This window comes from Bos mutus, chromosome 22 (genome assembly GCF_027580195.1).
Source record: "Bos mutus isolate GX-2022 chromosome 22, NWIPB_WYAK_1.1, whole genome shotgun sequence".
Classification (NCBI taxonomy): Eukaryota; Metazoa; Chordata; class Mammalia; order Artiodactyla; family Bovidae; genus Bos; species Bos mutus.
This window is the reverse complement of record NC_091638.1, coordinates 23,578,118-23,597,645: the sequence shown is the minus strand read 5'-3', so window position 1 is coordinate 23,597,645 and position 19,528 is coordinate 23,578,118. Positions and strand designations below refer to the sequence as shown.

Sequence of the window (19,528 nt, the reverse complement as noted above, 5' to 3'; positions counted from 1 at the left end):
TCAAGAGGCTTTTTAGTTTCTCTTCAGTTTCTGCCGTAAGGGTGGTGTCATCTGCATATCTGAGGTGATTGATATTTCTCCCAGCAATCTTGATTCCAGCTTGTGCTTCTTCCAGCCCAGCGTTTCTCATGATGTACTCTGCATAGAAGTTAAATAAGCAGGGTGACAGTATACAGCCTTGACGTACTCCTTTTCCTATTTGGAACCAGTCTGTTGTTCCATGTCCAGTTCTAACTGTTGCTTCCTGACCTGCATATAGGTTTCTCAAGAAGCAGGTCAGGTGGTCAGGCTACAAAAATTAGGAAGATGACTAATATACTTAAAAGCTGATAATTTGAGATTTATTCTGAGAGGCTACATGGGCAAATGACAGAACAGCTGGGTGTATATAGGAACCCAAAAGTAGGTTCCAACCAGACTCTTCCCTTTTATAAGGAGTCCACTGTATTTTACATGCCATTATATATCAGGCTGAGTTGGGTTTCTATAAATGTGTGTATATATATATATATATATATACACATGCACACATATATATATACACACACAGTTGGCCTTTCTTAATGCTTTTTTCACAGAAAAATGACCCTAGTGAATGACCTGGCATCATTTCAGTGGTGTAACATAACATATTCACTGTAGATGGTGACTGCAGCCATGAAATTAAAAGATGCTTGCTCCTTGAAAGAAAAGCTATGACCAACCTAGACAGCATATTAAAAAGCAGAGACATTACTTTGCCAACAAAGGTCTGTCTAGTGAAAGCTATGGTTTTTCCAGTGGTCATGTATGGATATAAGAGTTGAACTATAAAGAAAGCTGAGTGCCGAAGAATTGATGCTTTTGAACTGTGGTGTTGGAGAAGACTCTTGAGAGTCCCTTAGATTGTAAGGAGATCCAACCAGTCCATTCTAAAGGAAATCAGTCCTGAATATTCATTGGAAGGACTGATGCTGAAGCTGAAACTCCAATACTTTGGCCACCTGATGTGAAGAGCTGACACATTGGAAAAGACCCTGATGCTAGGAAAGATTGAGGGCGGGAGGAGAAGGGGATGGCAGAGAATGAGATGGTTGGATGGCATCAGCTACTTGATGGACGTGAGTTTGAGCAAGCTTCAGGAGTTGGTGATAGAAAGGGAAGCCTGGCATGCTGCAGTCCATGGGGTCACAAAGAGTCAGACACGACTGAGTGGCTGAACTGAACATAACATAAGCTGGCAAGGAACCCAGCACATTGTAATTTGTATTCAGCAAACATTTTTCTTCCCAGCTATACAAATCTTTACCTGTAACATAAAAACAATGCAAAATCCCAGAATGTTTGGAATAAATAATTTAGCACAATGAATACCTTGGAGTATATCATCTGTAGAAAGAAATGAAGTTGAAAATTGCAAAGACACAACTTATACTTTAAAAGTAAAATTTATCCTTAATTTATAAAAGGAAAATGCTTCCTAACTAATTTTAGCATCCATAGAAACTTTATTTTCCAGTGACTTTTAAAGTTTTATTTCTTGACAGGATCTTCAAAAATGGCAATCCTATTTCATTCTTAACTGCAGTATGACTATTAAGATGCTGTAAAAACTTGCAAATTAGGTTGTAAACAGCAGCAATGGAAGCATTAACTCTTTTAAACCAAATTTCCTAAAGTGCACTTTACATTATGCTAGAGATAGATTTTAAACATTAAGCCTGAGTGCTTATATAAGAAGTCCAGTTTTCTATTTCCCAAGCACATTGGTATAATTGTAGCTCTAATTTATGGCATACTTTGTAGGATCAATGATTAATTATACAGACCTCCTGATGTTTTGTACTCTTTTCAACTTTGTTTCCCTCTGCTATTTGACCACTACAAAGTGAATATCCCTAAATCACTTATTATTCAGATTACCTCATTTTAAAAAATGAATTTACTATTCATATCCATTTTTTCATGTATCATTCTAACTCATAAATGTTATTAATAATTCTTCTCCTTATTCTTGGACTGAGCTCATACATGTACACATACACACAAACACACACTGACTTATTCGCTCCCAGGCACACAATCAAGAAAAAGCTTCTAGTAAATTCTTTATCTGAATTTTACCATCTCCCCAAGGCAAACATGTCTAACAATTCTGCCTGAGATCTTGGACACACAGATAACACAAAAAAGGATACTTTGTTGGGGTTAGCATTAGCAATCTAATTTTTTTCAATGATTAGAGATATCAATTTGAATAATTTGCTACTGTGAGTTCTTTGAAAATAATTATAGTACCTTTGGCTTGTTGCTTGAGATTATCAGTATTTTCAGGACTTCTATATTCCGTTCATCATTAAAGTTTAACATTTATGCAAAAGTGTCCTTTACCAAATTTTCCAAGAATTATTGTGTGCTGATCATTGGAGGAAGATTTGTCAGAAAACTCTTTTGTGCATATTCAGTTCAAGTATGTTCAGATATTATCCTGTCCTTCACTTTAAGTAGGTCAGATTCACAATGATCTGTTCTCCTCAGAACCCACCCCTGCAATATCCTTATCAAACTCCCCTTAACACTGGCATATCTAAATTATATCTTCTGTCCGTCCCCAAGACACCTTTAATTGTAGGGGCTTCCTGCTCCTTTCTTAAGCTCTTCACTTTTTCTGTCATCAGCTTCCCCTTGGAATCAGGAAAAGGTCCTTGCAGATTTGGGCTATTAAGTAGAAGCAGACCCATATATCAATTCCTTAAATGTTCTGTCGTCATGAGAATTATTTATTGGAACCCATTACCTGTGTGACTTTCCAGTTCTTTTTAGGTGGTTTGTCTGAAAAGAATAAAGACTCTTCCTTGAAAAGAAATAGCTTTCTTGTCCAGCCAGGGAGGAAAAAAATTGTGCAACATACCAGGTTCCTGTGTATATTTTTCACATGGCACTTGGTTGAGTATTTGTTGAGAGAAAAGAAGATTTAGGCAAAGACTCAGGTTGCTCATGGAAGTTTCTCCATTCTAGACCTGAAAGTGCAGAGCACATACAAATAGTTCCCCTGGAAAAGAGGATACCAAAATATTAAGTTTAGCACATAGAGTCCTTTTATGGGCTTTATAGAAAATGGTAATATAGCTCACACACTTGGATGACTAAAACTTTTATGGCATCTCTTTTTACTCCAGGACACTGATATCTCTAGTTTCATCACATGGAGGCCTGTGAACTTTCAAAAAATAAGTGTATATACTTGTATTTGTGGTGGAGAAGGGGATGGGGAGAGAATGTTATATTTTGTTTCCAGTTCTTAAAGAGATCTCGGACTTCTACCCACCAGAAAAAGGTTAGAAATCAAGGTTTTAATCCAAGAGATTGTCCCTAGTGTCTAAAATTCTCAAGACTAAATGAATTTTAATCCAATTATCATGTGTACTGTGTATTTCTTTGTACATAAAAGAGTGCATGAAATAATAAGCAGACATAAAAAAGTGTAAGACTTTGGGCCCTGCTTTCTAGAAATTCTTTGGATAGATGGGGTGATGGGTTATTAAGGCAGCACACGACAAATGCCATATTTGTATCAAAAAGTCATGAATATGCAGTATTGGGACCTGCCCCACACAGGTTGATGGCCAACTAGGTCAAAATATTGTAAAAGGATCTTGACCCTGGGAACTTGGTTGAAATAGATGCATGTTTCACCAAGTGTAAGACTCACCCCTCTCCAAGGACTCTGCCTTAGATGTTACACTGAATGCCAGTGAATCACATGGTTCTCTTTCACGCCTGAGTCCGTCAAGGAGAAAGTCAGTCTGGTCCTACTGTGTCTGAACACTTGAAATCCTGGTTAATACCTCTTTTGCCAAAGAAGAAGCAGGCCATCAGCTCAGTATCCTGGCAGATAAGCAAACCCAGCTGGAACATGATAACTTAGGTATGTTTTTATCACGTTTATTTTTATGGTTAACATCTATTGATGGCAGTGATGGTGGCTTCTATTTATAGTAGCCATATAAAGTTTGCCTAATTTAATTACTTTCATTTTAAATTTTGAGCCATTTGAAGAAAATATTGTGACTATTAATTACAATAATGGTACAGAAAATAATAAAAGTGATCATTGCAGCTAACATTTATTAGGTGTTTACGATGCAACACCACAGTTATAAATGTTCCATGGTTATTTTTACATTTAGTCTTCTCATAAATCTTATAAAACGGAGATACAGTAATTGTTTTATTTTAATTTTTATTTATTATTTATTTGGCTACACCAGGTCTTAGTTGCAGCACATGGGAAGCTTTACTTGCAACTTGCAAACTCTTACTTGCAGCATGTGGAATCTAGTTCCCTGACCAGGGAGCAAACCTGGGCCCCTGCATTGGGAGCATGGAATCTTAGCCATCGGACCACCAGGGAAGTCCATGTTTATTATTATTTTACACATGGCAGACTGGAGCCCAGAGAAGCCAAGAGACTGTCCCAAGTCACGTGTCTAATATATACTGGGGCAAGGATTCAAGCCATCTGCTGGTACATACGAAACTGGGAGCATGACAGGGAGTTTGGGAAAGTGTGGATTATATGACCATGATGGTGGTACAGTTAGGAGCTGATGTCCTTCTGCAGGAAGTGGAAATAGATGCCGCTGGTGTGCAGGGCAGCTGGTGTTGTGGGAATTTTAGCTGGGCCCTGACAGTGGTGTTCTGTTGTGATTTTTGCAGGAACTAGGAAACTGCACTTTGATTTCTTCTCTTAGCAATATTATAGGGACCTGGGGTGGGGATTTGAAACACATAAACCATGATCCTGCAATTCCCAAAGAGTTGAAAATTGGGTACATAATCAAATTAAAACATTTTTTCCAGCATGGCCAGTATAGCTGTTTGTGTTGTAAAAGCTTCCTCTCCTTACCAAATTTCATAATCTATACAGTGAGCCTCCCTTTCTAATTAATAATTAACACTGTCTTCCAGGCATTTTAGTCACTTCAAGGTAAAGGAAACTTCTGTGATTACAACTTCATTATGTTTGTAAGTTTTCTTCTCTTTTGTTTCTACTTTAAGAGAATAATGTGAACACAAATTTCTCAATACTAGAAAAAGAAATTTTAGCAAGTAAAATCCAAAAAAAAAAAAAAATTATTTAACTATAATCAAAGATCTAATGGCAAGTTTAAGGAAAACTCCTCACATGGGGTAATGATAGTTTTGTTTCTTATTTTGTTTCTTCCCTGAGCTCTCCAGCACCACAGAATGGCTTGGTAGAGAGAGCAGACTTTGTAATGAGATCTGAGTTAGAAAACCCACTCCTTTCTTTACTAATTACATTAACCTTGGACATTTAATTTACTTCTCTGGATTTTGTTTTTTCTCAACTGAAAAATTGGAATAATAATGCTTCTCGGGATTGTCATGCAGATTAAATGTGATGTATTAATACAAGCATCCAACGGCACCCAATAGTATGTTGTAGGTGCTTTTTCCTCCTTGTCCTGCCCAACATTCAACTGAGTATGTATTTAAAGACATTCCTCTGGGTCTTTTGGTCCGTCTCTATACCTATCCTCTCTTTTATTTCCAATTATTTCTAAAGACAGCTATACTTGGTTATTAAACTACTCTAATGTCCTAAGAGGTTTTTATATAAAACTTCCTGAGTGCCTTGTAGTTTAATAATACATTTTTCTCATTATAAAATTAATATTACTTATTATGATGCTTTGATAAAAATATATAGAAGTATAGAAAATAAAATATTATATTACCTTCCTGTCCCCACCTCATTTATCTTCCTAGTGCCTTATAGGTTTATTTGAAAGTATCTCAGGTCATAGGAAAGTGGAAGAAAGGAATTCTAAGTATTATATTAATGGAGACACGGAGAAGTCCTGCCTCAAGGAAAGATAGCAATTTAAGAAATAAATTTTCAATAAAACATGTCCTTTAATTTATTTCTTTCTTCACAAGACATGGTATTTTTAGTGTTATTTGTAATGTATAAAATTGCAAAGTTTTACCTGCTCAAGAAATATATTTCCCACGTTCATTCAAGCACCATGTCACAAAGAATAATCAAAATGAACTTTACAATATTAAATACTCATCTTGCCCTGGGCAGTAGTTCCTTCCAGGTTATTTTATGAAGCTTTGAAAACTGTTGTCCAGAGAAAGTTAGACCCAGATCAAACCAGGTTAAACAAACATGATTTTATTTTCTCTTCCAAGCGCTGCTGCAGGCAAGGGCAACAGGCTCTGAACTGCTGGTTGTTCTGCAGGCAGAAATACACAGGTTGTTCAGGGGTTTATTAAACTAGAATCTGATGACAGAAAGCAAATTATCTCTAAGGGAACTTTATCACCAGGGTGTCTGTGCAGTAGCACAATGTCTATTGCTGCCTTGCACACTACACAGAAAGATCAATGACAGGTTGGCCTGAAATCACCCTTAGACTAAGTCTCTTCCCACTGACCTTCACTTAAATTTGTCATCCAAAACATACTTCTTTCTTAAGATGGGAAGCAAAGCCATCTTCTACAGTTATCCACTGATTCTTTATAAGCCGTACATTACTATGAAACAGGATTTATATAAATCAGGAGAATTCACTCTTCCCAAGTCAGGCTGAGAATTTCTATGTATCTCTTGAAATTTATGATATCAAGCAGACTTCAGTTAAAGTTGTATTAGAGTTCTCCAGAAAAACAGAACTGAGAGGGTATATAAGAGAAGATTTATTATAGGAATTGGCTCACATGTTTATGGGGGTAGGAAATCCCGCAATCTGCTGTTTGCAAGCTGGAGAAACAGGAGAGCTAGTGGCGATGTACAGAGTAAGTTCCAAGGCCTGGAGATGAGGAGAGTCAATGGTATAAATCACAGTCTGAGTCTTAAAGTCCAAAACGCAGGAGCATTAATGTCTAAGGTCAGGAGAACGGGGGTGTCCCGCTTCACACAGAGAATCAGTTCTGCCTTCCTCTGCCTTTTTGTTCCCTCAGCCCTCAGGGCGTTGGATGATGGCCATCCATATGGGTGAGGCAACTTTCACTCTGTCTGCTGACTCAGATTCTAATGTTTCCCAGAAACACCCTTCCAGACACACTCAGAAATAATGTTTTACCAGCCGTCTTAATATCCCTTAGCCCAGTCAAACTGACACATAAAATTAACCATCACAAAAGTTAAAATATCTTTTGACGTTTATTAGATAGCCAGGTTCAAACTCACCAAGTCCTAATTTTTTTTTTTCCTTCAAAACAAAGTTTTGGTGTTTTTAGCTGATGTCTGCAGCACACCAAGGCCAGTTAACCTGCCAGGCTTTTCCTGTTTCTAAGCTGGCACAAATTCAGGGACAGCTCTCAGCCCATATGTCTTCAGCTCTGTTGGTCACAGGCTGATTCTGCTGTTGATAGGTTGAATATACAAATCTTTATTGCTTCTTGGCCACCTCTCCACTCCCTCAAAGTTTTAACTGCTTCATGAGTGTTGTATTCTAAAACTCTTTTGTATTGCTATTGCCTCAAAAGCAAGTAAAGATAAGACCTTTCTACAGAAATTCCAGTTCTATGCAGAACTGCTTGGAAAGCCACAGGGCACCATTTTGGTAGAGATCTCCTCTACCTAATTTTGACCATAATTTTAATATCAAAATTAATATTAATTAATTGTCTAGACAACAAAGAAAGGATAGACTGGAAGAGCTACTTGATTCCAACAAATAAACCTGGTTAACTAAAGAAGAAATTGAAATCGCAGTTCAGTCTTAATTTGTGTTTTCCTGTTGGACTTTTACATATTATTCATTACCACAGCAAACTGCCTTCAGACTCCACTTTTGATTTACTACCTTTCTTGTTGTGTTCATTCGCTAAGTAGTGTCCAACTCCTTTCGACCCCAAGGAGTTTACCTTGTGGGTATTTAGGGAAGAGAGCTCCAGACAGAGTCAGCAATCCATGCAAGTGTTTAATATATGACATGCTGAGTATTTCTAGAAACAGGAAAGTTAGCCTGGTTGGATATGGAAGAGTTATGGGAAAGTAGTAGGTGAGAACCAAGAAGTAATGTGGAGATGGATGTAGCAGAAAATGAAGGCCTTGTGTATTGCTGAAAATATTTACTTCTCTTGCTTTGAATGCCCTCAGGGGAGCCATAGTATAGTTTGATCAGAGAAGTGATGTCATCTGCCTTTTTTTTTTTTTTTTAAAGGAGCTGGCTGGATGTTGTGTTGTGGATTGATTGTAGAGGTACAGGTGAGCAAGCAGAGGCTCCAGTAAGAAGTTAATGCCCTAATCAGGGAAGGGATGTCGTTGGCTGACTCCAGGGTGGTAGCAGAGGTTATTGATGTTCAGTTGCTAAGTCGTGTCTGACTCTTTGTGACCCCATGGACTGCAGCATGCCAGGCTTCCCTGTTCTTCACTATCTCCCAGAGTTTGCTCAAACTCATGTCCATGGAGTCAGTGATGCCATCCAACCATCAACCAAAGAGCAATAATTTCAAGTCTCTGTAACTACTATTGGGAAGAAGGGCCAGGCCATGGAGAAGGGAAGTGGATGCTCTGGGGACTAAGTGTGATGGTTCTGTGCCCAGAGGAGCAAGTCTGCTCCTCCACATCACCCCTTCTTCCCATCCTCTGATGGCTACAGAGTAGGTCCTGAAGCCACTTGCTCTACCCAGACCAACAGCTCTGGTGGGTTTCTGCTCTTGACACTGTTGGTTGAAGGATATCCCTTAAATTCATGTCTACCTGAAGTTAAAATGAAGTCATACAGGTTTAGGATGGACCCTAATCCAGTGACTCATGTCCTTGTAAGAAGAAGGAAATTTGGGTACAGATACATGTGCAGAGAAAAGATGATGTGAGGAGACACACAGGAAGAACCACCCGTGACAGTGGAGTCAGAGATTTAGAGTGATGTGTCTGTAAGCCGAGGAGCACGAGGGACTACTGACTCACCAGAAATAAGAGAGGCAAGAAGGAGTCTCCTTCAAAGCCTCCAAAAACAACCAGCTTTCCCTGTACCTTGATTTCAGACCTCTGCTCTCAGAACCGTGGGAGAGTCAATCCTTCTGGTTTTAAGTCACCTGAGTCTTGATACTTTGCTATGGTAGTTCTAGTAAATGAACACAAAGCCCAATTTCCCCTCATCCTCCCATTGTTCTGTGTGGGATGTCTGGGGTGGGGGGAGTCCAAGAGGCAGAGAAGTGTGATTTTAAGCCTAAAGGCCGCCCCAAGCCCTGTCCCATTGGCTCAGAACAGGGACACGGTTTAAAGTATTCTCCAAAGGCCACAGGAGTGAGGAAGGGGCATGAATTAACTGTTCAAGCCAGACACAGCGAGAGCAAGAAAGCCCACCAGCTATTTAAGTAGTTTCCTCTCCTTCCCTGTGGCCCATTGGTGCCCTGGGATGTGTTGCAGGACTCCCCTCATCTTCCTGTTTGCCATGATGAGCCAGGAATGGGGTTTTGTATGAAATCACCCAATTATTTTGTTTAAAAGAAAACTCTGTAAGTCTTATTTGTTTTTCTGCCTCAAGGACTGTCCTACAGAATGAAGTAAGTCAGAAAGAGAAAAGCAAATATCATATATTAATGCATATATGTGAAATCTAGAAAAATGGTACAGATGGGCATATTTGCAAAGCAGAAATAGAGACACAGATGCAGAGAACAAATGTGTGGACACCGGGGGGAGGAAGGGAGGGTAGGATGAATTGGAAAATTGGGATTGACAGTTACACACTGCAATATATAAAACAGATAACTGATGAGCACCTACTGTACAGAACTGGGAACTGTACTTAACGCTGTGCACGGACCTAAATGGGAAGGGGATTCAAAAAAGAGGGGACGCAGGTATATATGTGCAGCTCATTGACTTTGCTATATGGTAGAAACTAGCACAATACTGTAAAACAATAATACTCCAAAAAAAACTAAAAAAAGAAAGAGAAAATTCTGTGCTGACTGAAGCAAACAGATTTGTGGCTAGGTGGTTCTTTCTCATTCTAGGGCATCACTTGTGGTTCCTGGGATCAGGGGTCCTGTGATAGCTCCACCATCCTGTCAGTTTGCTTGAGCTAAGATGTACAATACTTCTGTTAATGTTTTATAATATATTTCAGCCCCCCAGGAGCGTTCATTCCCCTTGTAATGTGTAAGCCTATTTTTTCGCGCTCTGGCTTTCAACTTCCAAACATGTTTTCTGGAACTCCTCACGTATAAAAGAAAGGAGAAGCCTCCTATGACTCTTTGATTTTTTTTTTTTTAAACTATGTGTGATTTTTAAGTGAGTTATGTTATCCCTGGTCTAACAATGTGAAAGATAATATTTAATTTAACTGAACAGTTTGATACTTCCTTTGTTGAAAGGAAGTTATTAATTCATAATTCCTCCCTTTGCAGAAGGGGAGAATTTGTACTTTCAAGGGATTGACTTTTAAGGGAAGTGTTTCCTTACGACTTAGGGGCAGGTGAGGACATGCTGCCTGTGTCACCAGCAGTCGGGCCTCCATGGAGAACAACCCAGAAAATCATAGGTTGCCATTTTGGAATAACCCTCCTCTGTAGGGTGATAGAATATTGTGGAGTTGGCAGCTTTTGTCATCTGTTACCAGAGCCCCAAAAAAGAAAAGATCAGCATTTTTAAAGGTCCAGTGTCCCCAGACTGGTTTTGATTTATAGGACTGACAAGGTCAGCTCTTCAGTGGCTGTTACCCAGAGCCTCATATTGAGAAAGAGAGATTCAATTTGTCTCATAATTCCAGATACGCTCCTATACCCTATGGATCTGCAGTCTCCAAATGACACTGGGGGAACAACTGCTTCTCTATGCGATAGGTAATTTACTGTGTTGTACATTAGATGACCTCGTCTCCTGTAGAGAAAATTAAGTTCTGTGTCATACCTTTATTTTTTACTACTTGCTGCTTTATCATCTTCGACTTTTCTCTGATACTATCAATGTTTTAAAAAGAGCCTACAGGTCGGTCAAGGCTAAACCTTCTGTTCTAAGCCAGAAGCAGATTTACATTTTCAGTTTTTTTTTTTTTTAATCTAACTCCATCACTATGCATGAGTATTAGGAGGAGCTCAAAGTTCAATCTCAAGCTAATAGCTACAGGTCAGTCAGTAGTCTGAAATGGGGGAATTAAAATGAAGTGGGAACTTGGAAACCTGTTTGAGAAAGAAATGTGGAAATAAAACTATTCTTAGACTAGAATGAGGCACTTTATTAATGGAACAAACATGAATTCACTGCAAAATAGGTTGGTATAGGATCCACGTGGAACGGAAGCAAGTATCTAAATATTAGTTGTTGTTCATTTTGCTAAGTTGTGTCTGATTCTTTGTGACCCCATGGACTGTAGCACACCAGGCTTCCTTGTCCTTCACTATCTCCCAGAGTTTGCTCAAACTCACGTCGATTGAGTGAGTGACATCATCCAGCCATCTCATCCTCTGCCGCCCCCTTATCCCCCTGCCCTCAATCTTTGCCAGCATCAGGGTCTTTTCCAGTGAGTCAGCTCTTTGCATCAGGTGGCCACAGTATTGGAGCTTCATCTTCAACATCAGTCCTTCCAATGAATACTCAGGGTTGATTTCCTTTAGGATTGACTGGTTTGATGTCCTTGCAGTCCAGGGAGATCAAAGCAGTCAATTTCTAGCTATGTAATCATTATTTCTAGCTATACAGTTGTCTAAAGTCCTCCAGATTGGAATTCCCTGGTGGTCCAGTGGTTAAGGCTCTGTACTTCCAATATAGGGGGCACAGATTCGATCCCTGGCCGGGGGCCTGAGATCCCACCTGACACATGGTGTGGCCAAAAATTTTTTTTTAAAGTCCTCCTGATCTGTAGAGGTTTTGGTATGCAGGAGGTTTACAATAGATATTTATGAGTCCAGTTTTTCATCCCCTTCCAGGACTGTTTGTTGTCACCTGTATCCTTATTAAGCATAGTAGTGTGTTGCTGAACTTCAGAGGGGTGAAGAATGACTACTCAAGAATGACTCGAGAGTAGCCTTAGCCTTAACAGAGTCCTGTATTAATGTTTGAAACAATGGATCTGTAGGAGGGCACAGAGCTTTAGCTAATAGAACATTTGGCAAATGCATGCACTTATGTGGTGTATTTTCTGTGCCATGTACTGTTCTGAGCGTTGCATATCTTTACAGCAAACCATGAATATAGTTACTTTTATTATTCCGTTATCTCAAATAAAAAATTTAGCTTCAGGAGAACTAATTTACCCAAAGTCACACAGCTCATAACTGGTACAAGGCTGATTTGAGTCTAGACAACTTAGTTCCAGAACATATGTTTTTATTCACTACACTGCATTGCTCACATAAGGAAGTGGTTGAATTTCCCAAAAGAGCAATTATCCCAATTTCATATTGAACCTGCAATTGGATTATCCCTAGGAAGAATGAGCAGTCCCAGAAGTATGATGAGATTTAATGACAGGTACTAAAAATTACAAATTCTACAAATTCCCCACCTCCTTGACTTTCTCCATTGTCTGGAACTCTAGCATTGGGGGCTTAGGTCTCTACTCAACTCTTTGTGGAAAACAATGGAAAGATTAAAATTAAACTGGTGTCAGGAGACGAACTCTTAAAGATGGACAGAACTGTTCTTTGAAAAATTACTTTCTCATTTCACAAGGCTCCTAGAAAATTGGACAGGGACGTTTTGAGAATAAAGGGAAAGCAGAGCCTTGGGAGAGAAATGAAGAACCAGCTGGGTCCTGCAGCTGAGTAGCAACTATATGTTAAATACCTTTTGTGCAATGAAAATATCAAAATTAGGGATGTCAGGATGCAATTGATGCTCAGAAAAATATTTGTACAGCTCTTTACAGTTAAAAGAAACTCTCACATGTCTGATCTATTGTAGCAGATAAACATCATAATATCCTATGTAATTAAAAAAATAAAGACTGATGGAGACCAGTGTCTCTTAGCTGGAGGTGGATGTGTCCAGAGATTATTTGGGAGATATTTTTGATTGTCATGATTTGGGAGGACAAGCATAGCCAATGAAGTACAGTGGGTAAGGGATAGGGATCTCCTTAAATACTCTCCCCGTGACAAAGACTTCTCTGGTCCAGAACATCAGTAGTGCTGAGGTCGAGAAACCTTGTCTTGGAGAGTATTTTGGTCAGGTCATATACCTCACAAGTATCAGGGTCAAAGCTAGAACCCAGGTCATCTGATGACAAATCCTTTGTTTCCTTATTTATATCCTTTGGCATTATACAATATGCAGTGCTATGCAAGCCTTTTAGATCTGGAGAATTTTAAAAGTATAAATTATTAGTAGCCCTTTAGCATCAGAGAAGGCAATGGCACCCCACTCCAGTACTCTTGCCTGGAAAATCCCATGGACGGAGGAGCCTGGTAGGCTGCAGTCCATGGGGTCGCTAAGAGTCAGACATGACTGAGTGACTTCACTTTCACTTTCCACTTTCATGCATTGGAGAAGGAAATGGCAACCCACTCCAGTGTTCTTGCCTAGAGAATCCCAGGGACGGGGGAGCCTGGCGGACTGCCGTCTATGGGGTCGCACGGAGTCGGACACGACTGAAGCGACTTAGCAGCAGCAGCAGCAGCGCTTCAGAAGAGTCAGATCACACCTCAGAGTGTTTAATACATCCTAAGCCTATGGAGGAGAAGGGAGCGACAGATGATATGATTGGAAGGCATCACCAACTCAATGGACATGAATTTGCACAAACTCTAGGAGATGGTGAAGAACAGGGAAGCCTGGTGTGCTGCAGTCCATGGGATCGCAAAGAGCTGAACACAACTTAGCGGTTGAACAACAAAGGCCTGTGTTACTTCATGGACGATGATTCCATGTCCAAAACACAAACGTCACCTTCTTTACTGAGTTCTAGTATGCCAGCATTTCACAATTTCCAGCCAATTATTTTGTAAATGGGAACATGATTAATTCCTTTAATACTGTATTTGTGATTATCGAGGTAATTAGGATTTAATCACCACTCTATTTTTGTGAGTATTTACATCTGCTCTTTGGCTAATAGGGTATCATATGTTTTTTATTGACCAAAGTGTTATGTGCGTGTCTATGGTGTAAATGAACAAAGGGCCTTCTTGTCTGTATCCTGGACCTTGATTTGGGATGACCCAGGTCATTGTACATTGACTTCAGATTGTCTGATGTGACACTGGAATGCACGAAGCAGGCTGCTTTAATTACTATTTTAAGTATATTAAGATAACTGTGTTCCATTTTCCCCATCTGTACCAATTATTACATAACAGAACAATTTTAAAGATAAAAAAGAATTACTTTTTTTTATTATCCCTAATAAATACCAAGGATCTCTCTGACCCTCTTACATAATTTTTGCTGCCATCCTATAAGATTAGTATTATGAGCTCTATTTTATAGATGAGGATGCTAAAACTTAAAAAGTTAAGCAAATTGCCTCGGGTCACACAGCCAGAGCTGACGGATCTGGAATTTGATTAGCCATCCTCTGATGCCAGCATCCTTGGTAGAGTTCTCAAACCTTCACACCATGTCCTCAGCCTGAATCTTAGAACCTGGAATGGGTCATCAAGAATGTGGTCACCTCGCCATTCCTAAGCACCTTCATGAAAAATGTACCACATTTGCAACCCAGTGTAACTAAATCTTCTCATGATTTTTAAATGTTTAGCCAAAAGTTCTGTTAAATAAAGCTGTGTTCCTCCTAGTTCTTTTCTGAAGGACTCTGTTAAGGCTGGTACTGGTGCCAAGTGCTTTAGCCATTCTGAATTCCAATAACAGTATTGATTTTTCTCTTTTTTTTGCATTTTTTACACAAATGTTTGTTTCTCTGTTAAATATTCCCTTTAAATACAAGGAATGAATTCTAAATCATCATAAAGATGAATTAAAAATGAAAGCCCTCCAGTATAGCATGCATAATCACTGTGGACTTGGTTACTACTGGTGTGCACTGTTTAACATCAAAAACAAATACAGCTTATTTGAAAATCACGCTACTGGATTTTTTAGCTCTTCCTCTGTGACCAGTTCGCTCAATCACTTAAGAGATGCTTACAGGGTATCTATTATGTACTAGATCCAGGAGATTAAGTCCTAAAACAGAGTCCCTGTATTCAGGGAAGCTAATGTTCCATCTGATAGGAGGGTTAACAGGTAAAGAAAACTTCTGAATTGAGTTGAATGGGAAGAAATAAAGTGGCTGCAGAAACAAGATTAACAGGAAAAGGGAAATCCATTTAGAAATGTAAGCCAGGGAAAGTCCATAAGGAACAACTAGCCACAAGTTGAGGTCCCGAGAGAGCGTGAAGGTGATAGCTGTGTCCTGATGTCGAGGCAGACAGAGAGCAAATATTACAGGAAAGTCCCGAGGAGGGAAGGAGGTCAGATGCTTTAGGAACCTGCAGAAGACCTGTGTGTCTAGACCTCACTGAAGGGTAGAAAGATTAAGATGAAATGAGAAAGGCAAAGTCAAGAGAAGGGCAAAGGCCAGATTCCTTAGGCCATATAGGTTCTGGGAAAGAATTTGTTCTGAGTGCAAAGTGGAGCTGAAGATGGATCTGTAAGCCTGAGGGGTGAGGTAATTTGTATTTTAAAAGATCGCCTGGCCACTGACTGAAGGATGCACTTGAGAGGCAGGAGTAGAAATAGCCAGATCATTTAAGAGGCTGTTGTGGTAGGTTGGGTGAGAAAGTGGGAGCCAAGGAGATAGACAGGAGTGGGTAGATTTGAAAGATGCAGTAAATATTCAACAGACATGTACCTTGAATAAGCCATCTGTGTACATTTCTTATTTCTCCAACTATCCTCTAAGGCAAGCTGTATGCCTTGTTCATCTGCATACCCTTCCCTTCTGCTATAGTCATGTTGCAAACAGGCTTCCCTCCAGTCCCCCTGTTCCAGTTTTGTGTCCGTCAGTGGAAATGCCTCCTTCCCACCTGGTGGTAGATATTTGTCCCTAATTGTGGGCCCTGAGATGCACCATCCACATTTGCTGTTCTGCCAAAGTCATACCATGTTGTGGAATATTTTAATTTTTTTTAGTTCAGCTCTTGCATCTCATTAAAAGTGTATTGTCTGACATATTTCAGGAAGAAATAAGCTTAATAATAACTCATTTAATTTAAGCCTCTCGAGAAGGAAGAAAACATTTTCAATGAAAATGCATAAAGTGGCCCATCAAGGATTTTTCTTTCTTATTCTTCAGCAGTTTAATGATGAATGGTAATCTACAATAAGCTTTCCTTTTGGATAATGTGGTTATAGCTGCCAAAGAGAGAGAATGGTTACATCCTGTCTCATATTTCTAGCAGTTATCCCAACAGAATGTTGAAACCATATTAGCAATTAAAGTAATATAATTACTAAATAAATCACACATCCTAATTATATTTATCTGTATGCAGGTAAATATCATAAATAAAGATGAGGCTGTCAAGTGATGTAACTATGATTTAATAGTTTGAAAATGACAGGATGACAGAAATATTTTCCAGTTGGTCATATGAAGTAAACTTACCATTTGGGGTTTATCTTCTTTAATTTCAGAATTACCATTTCTGAAGATGGAAGCCTCAGAATCATCAATGTGACTAAATCAGATGCTGGAAGTTACACCTGCATAGCCACTAACCATTTTGGAACTGCGAGCAGTACTGGAAACCTTGTAGTAAAAGGTAATGACTAACCCAGAGAACCAAAGGCAATGGCACCCCACTCCGGTACTCGTGCCTGGAAAATCCCATGGGTGGAGGAGCCTGGTGGGCTGCAGTCCATGGGTCGCTAAGAATCGGACACGACTGAGCGACTTCCCTTTCACTTTTCACTTTCATACATTGGAGCAGGAAATGGCAGCCCACTCCAGTGTTCTTGCCTGGAGAATCCCAGGGACAGGGGAGCCTGGTGGGCTTCCATCTATGGGGTCGCACAGAGTCGGACACAACTGAAGCAACTTAGCAGCAGCAGCAGCAACCCAGAGAACACGTAGATTGACATATGTGTCGCCATTTCAAATAATGTAACCTATTGAAGTGGCATCCTTCATATTAATATCACAGATATCACTGTGTTGCTAAATTAACCCATCAAGGCAAACATGGTATGATTAACAATTCTTAGAGAACTGTCATTCATGAATATGACGGAAAGGCTATCTTATTTCGGAATCATCCAATACAATTTTGAGAATCACTGCCATTGTATCTATTATAATATTCTAACTAATGTTATCTTCAATCCTTTAATTAAATTTCTTCACGTCTCTATAGATTTGAAATTCATGTCTAGGAACACCAAAACCCATGGCTCAAATACTATTTTTAGCTAGCATTGTTTAAACAATGACATTGGAGATTTTTAAAAGAGCTGTCTTGGTTATTCAGAGGCATGGATATGGATTATTGTACCCATAAAGGGCTTTGGCCACCTTTGCGCTTTGCTTCAGTCACCCAGCCCACCCTGCCAGTTTTAAGGAAATAAAATTTTCCACATTCCTTCACCTGGGTGCTTTATAGTAGATGACAGAACACCAGTTTGATGGGATGTGCTAAAAGTACCAAGTAAGAATTGTGAAGATGAGGTTTTAATTTACATTTCATTTGCATTTATGTTACTTTATATCTGGCTGCCAAATCAAAGAATTTTTAAATTGAAGGGATCTTGGCCATGACCTGACTGAGGAAGATAAAGCTCAGGTTGGCGAGTTTCTCAAGGTCACCAACAGCAGATATGAACCCTGGAATCCTGATTTTGCATTCTTGCTGTTTCTTTCTACTGTGCCAGGAAATCTTACTCATTTTTCCTGTTTCTCCATAATAGATATAGATGTGTTACAATGTATTTATTATTTCCCCTTGCCCATTTGTAACTCCCTCTGTGAAATAAGATAACCGAAGGCAAAGAAGAATATCCCAGAAAGAATATTTGCCTCTGTTTTAACAAAGAAAGCTAAAAATTACCTAATTACATATTTTGGAATCATTAGAAATTTGAAAAGTACTGCTGCTTGGGGCTGGTGCACTGGGACGACCCAGAGGGAGGATATGGGGAGGGAGGAGGGAGGAGGGTTCAGGATGGGGAACACAGGTATACCTGTGGTGGATTCATTTCGATATTTGGCAAAACTAATACAATATTGTAAAGTTTAAAAATAAAATAAAATTTTAAAAATAAAATAAAAAAAGAAAGAAAAGTACTGCCATTTAGGGAAGCCTTTTTATCATAAGGGGATTCCCTGGTGGCTAAGAGGTTAAAGTGTCTGCCTTCAATGTGGGAGACCTGGGTTCGATCCCTGGGTTGGGAAGATCCCCTGGAGAAGGAAATGGTAACCCACTCTAGTAGTCTTGCCTGGAGAATCCCATGGATGGAGAAGCCTGGTAGCCTACAGTTCACAGGGTCACAAAGAGTCAGACACGACTGAGAGACTTCACTTTCACTTTCACTTTTTATCATAAACATACTTGTCTATGTAGATAGAAAACTGTAAGTCCAAGAGTCAGACATAAATCTGTATTTATGTTGACCCCAGCTATTTCAATCTATTAATTATTCACTTGGAGCAACAGCATGGGTATGTGACTGTGTGTTCACTCTGTTTTATAGGGCAAAGAAAAAAAGTTTAGATAATACTGGCATAGCAAAATTTCAGCTAGTGTCTTCACTAATGTATAGCTTTCTCAAATACAAAAGGAAAATTAGTGATGAACTAGAACCAGGAGTAACCCCAAGCTTTCAGAGATGATTAATAACATAGCTAAAACCTGATTAGCTATGAAGTAAGATAGCCTAAGACAAATAAAAATATCCCAGAAAGAATGTTTGCCTCTATTTTAATTTAATGAAGAAAGCTAAAAGTTACCTAATTACAAAAAAAAAAAAAAAGTTACCTAATTACATATTTTGGAGTCATTAGAAGTTTGAAAAGTACTGCCATTTAGAGAAGCGTTTTTATCATAAACATTCTTGTTTATGCAGATAGAAAACTGTAAGTCCAAGAGTCAGACATAAGTCTATATTTACCTAAGCACAGGCGCCATATATATGCTCTATATATTGTTAAAACTGGGGGGGAGGTTCACATGTAGAAATAAGTTATGCCTTGTGTTTGGTTGGCATCCGTCCTATAAGCCTTGACTTCTTCAGCTCTCAAAATAGTTGGCAGAAGTTCCTCTCTTTCCCATCAGAGTTCATCTTCCAGCAGTACTGCCAGTCCCAAGGTAAAACCATTCACAGGCATGCAGAGACTTCCCTGCTGCTGCGCTTATACTGAATTATGGTGCAAAGCTTAGCGATACACCGATGATAAGATATGCCACGATCGCCTCCTTATTTGGGTGGATATAAATGTTGCTGAGTAATAACTTCTACCTATGTTAAGAAACTTAACACTTCATTTCTTGCCTTCCAGTTAACATCTTAAACAGTGATTTCCCCAGGTATGGTATAAAAGATCATTTTAGACAATTCAGAGTTAATTTTTTTTGTTTCCTTTACTAACTATATATATATATATATATATATATATATATATCTTTC

The 19,528-nt window shown here is 39.1% G+C and overlaps 1 protein-coding gene across 6 annotated transcripts in view; it reads left to right on the top strand.

Annotated features, from left to right (window-relative positions):
* CNTN4 (contactin 4) overlaps window positions 1-19,528 on the top strand; it is a 1,023,175-nt gene that overhangs the window by 913,432 nt on the left and 90,215 nt on the right. For all 6 annotated transcript variants that reach the window (XM_070359500.1, XM_070359495.1, XM_070359496.1 and 3 more), the window contains one exon: window positions 16,544-16,671. In XM_070359500.1, coding sequence (XP_070215601.1) covers window positions 16,544-16,671 — 128 coding nt within the window. The remainder of the gene's footprint in view (window positions 1-16,543; window positions 16,672-19,528) is intronic.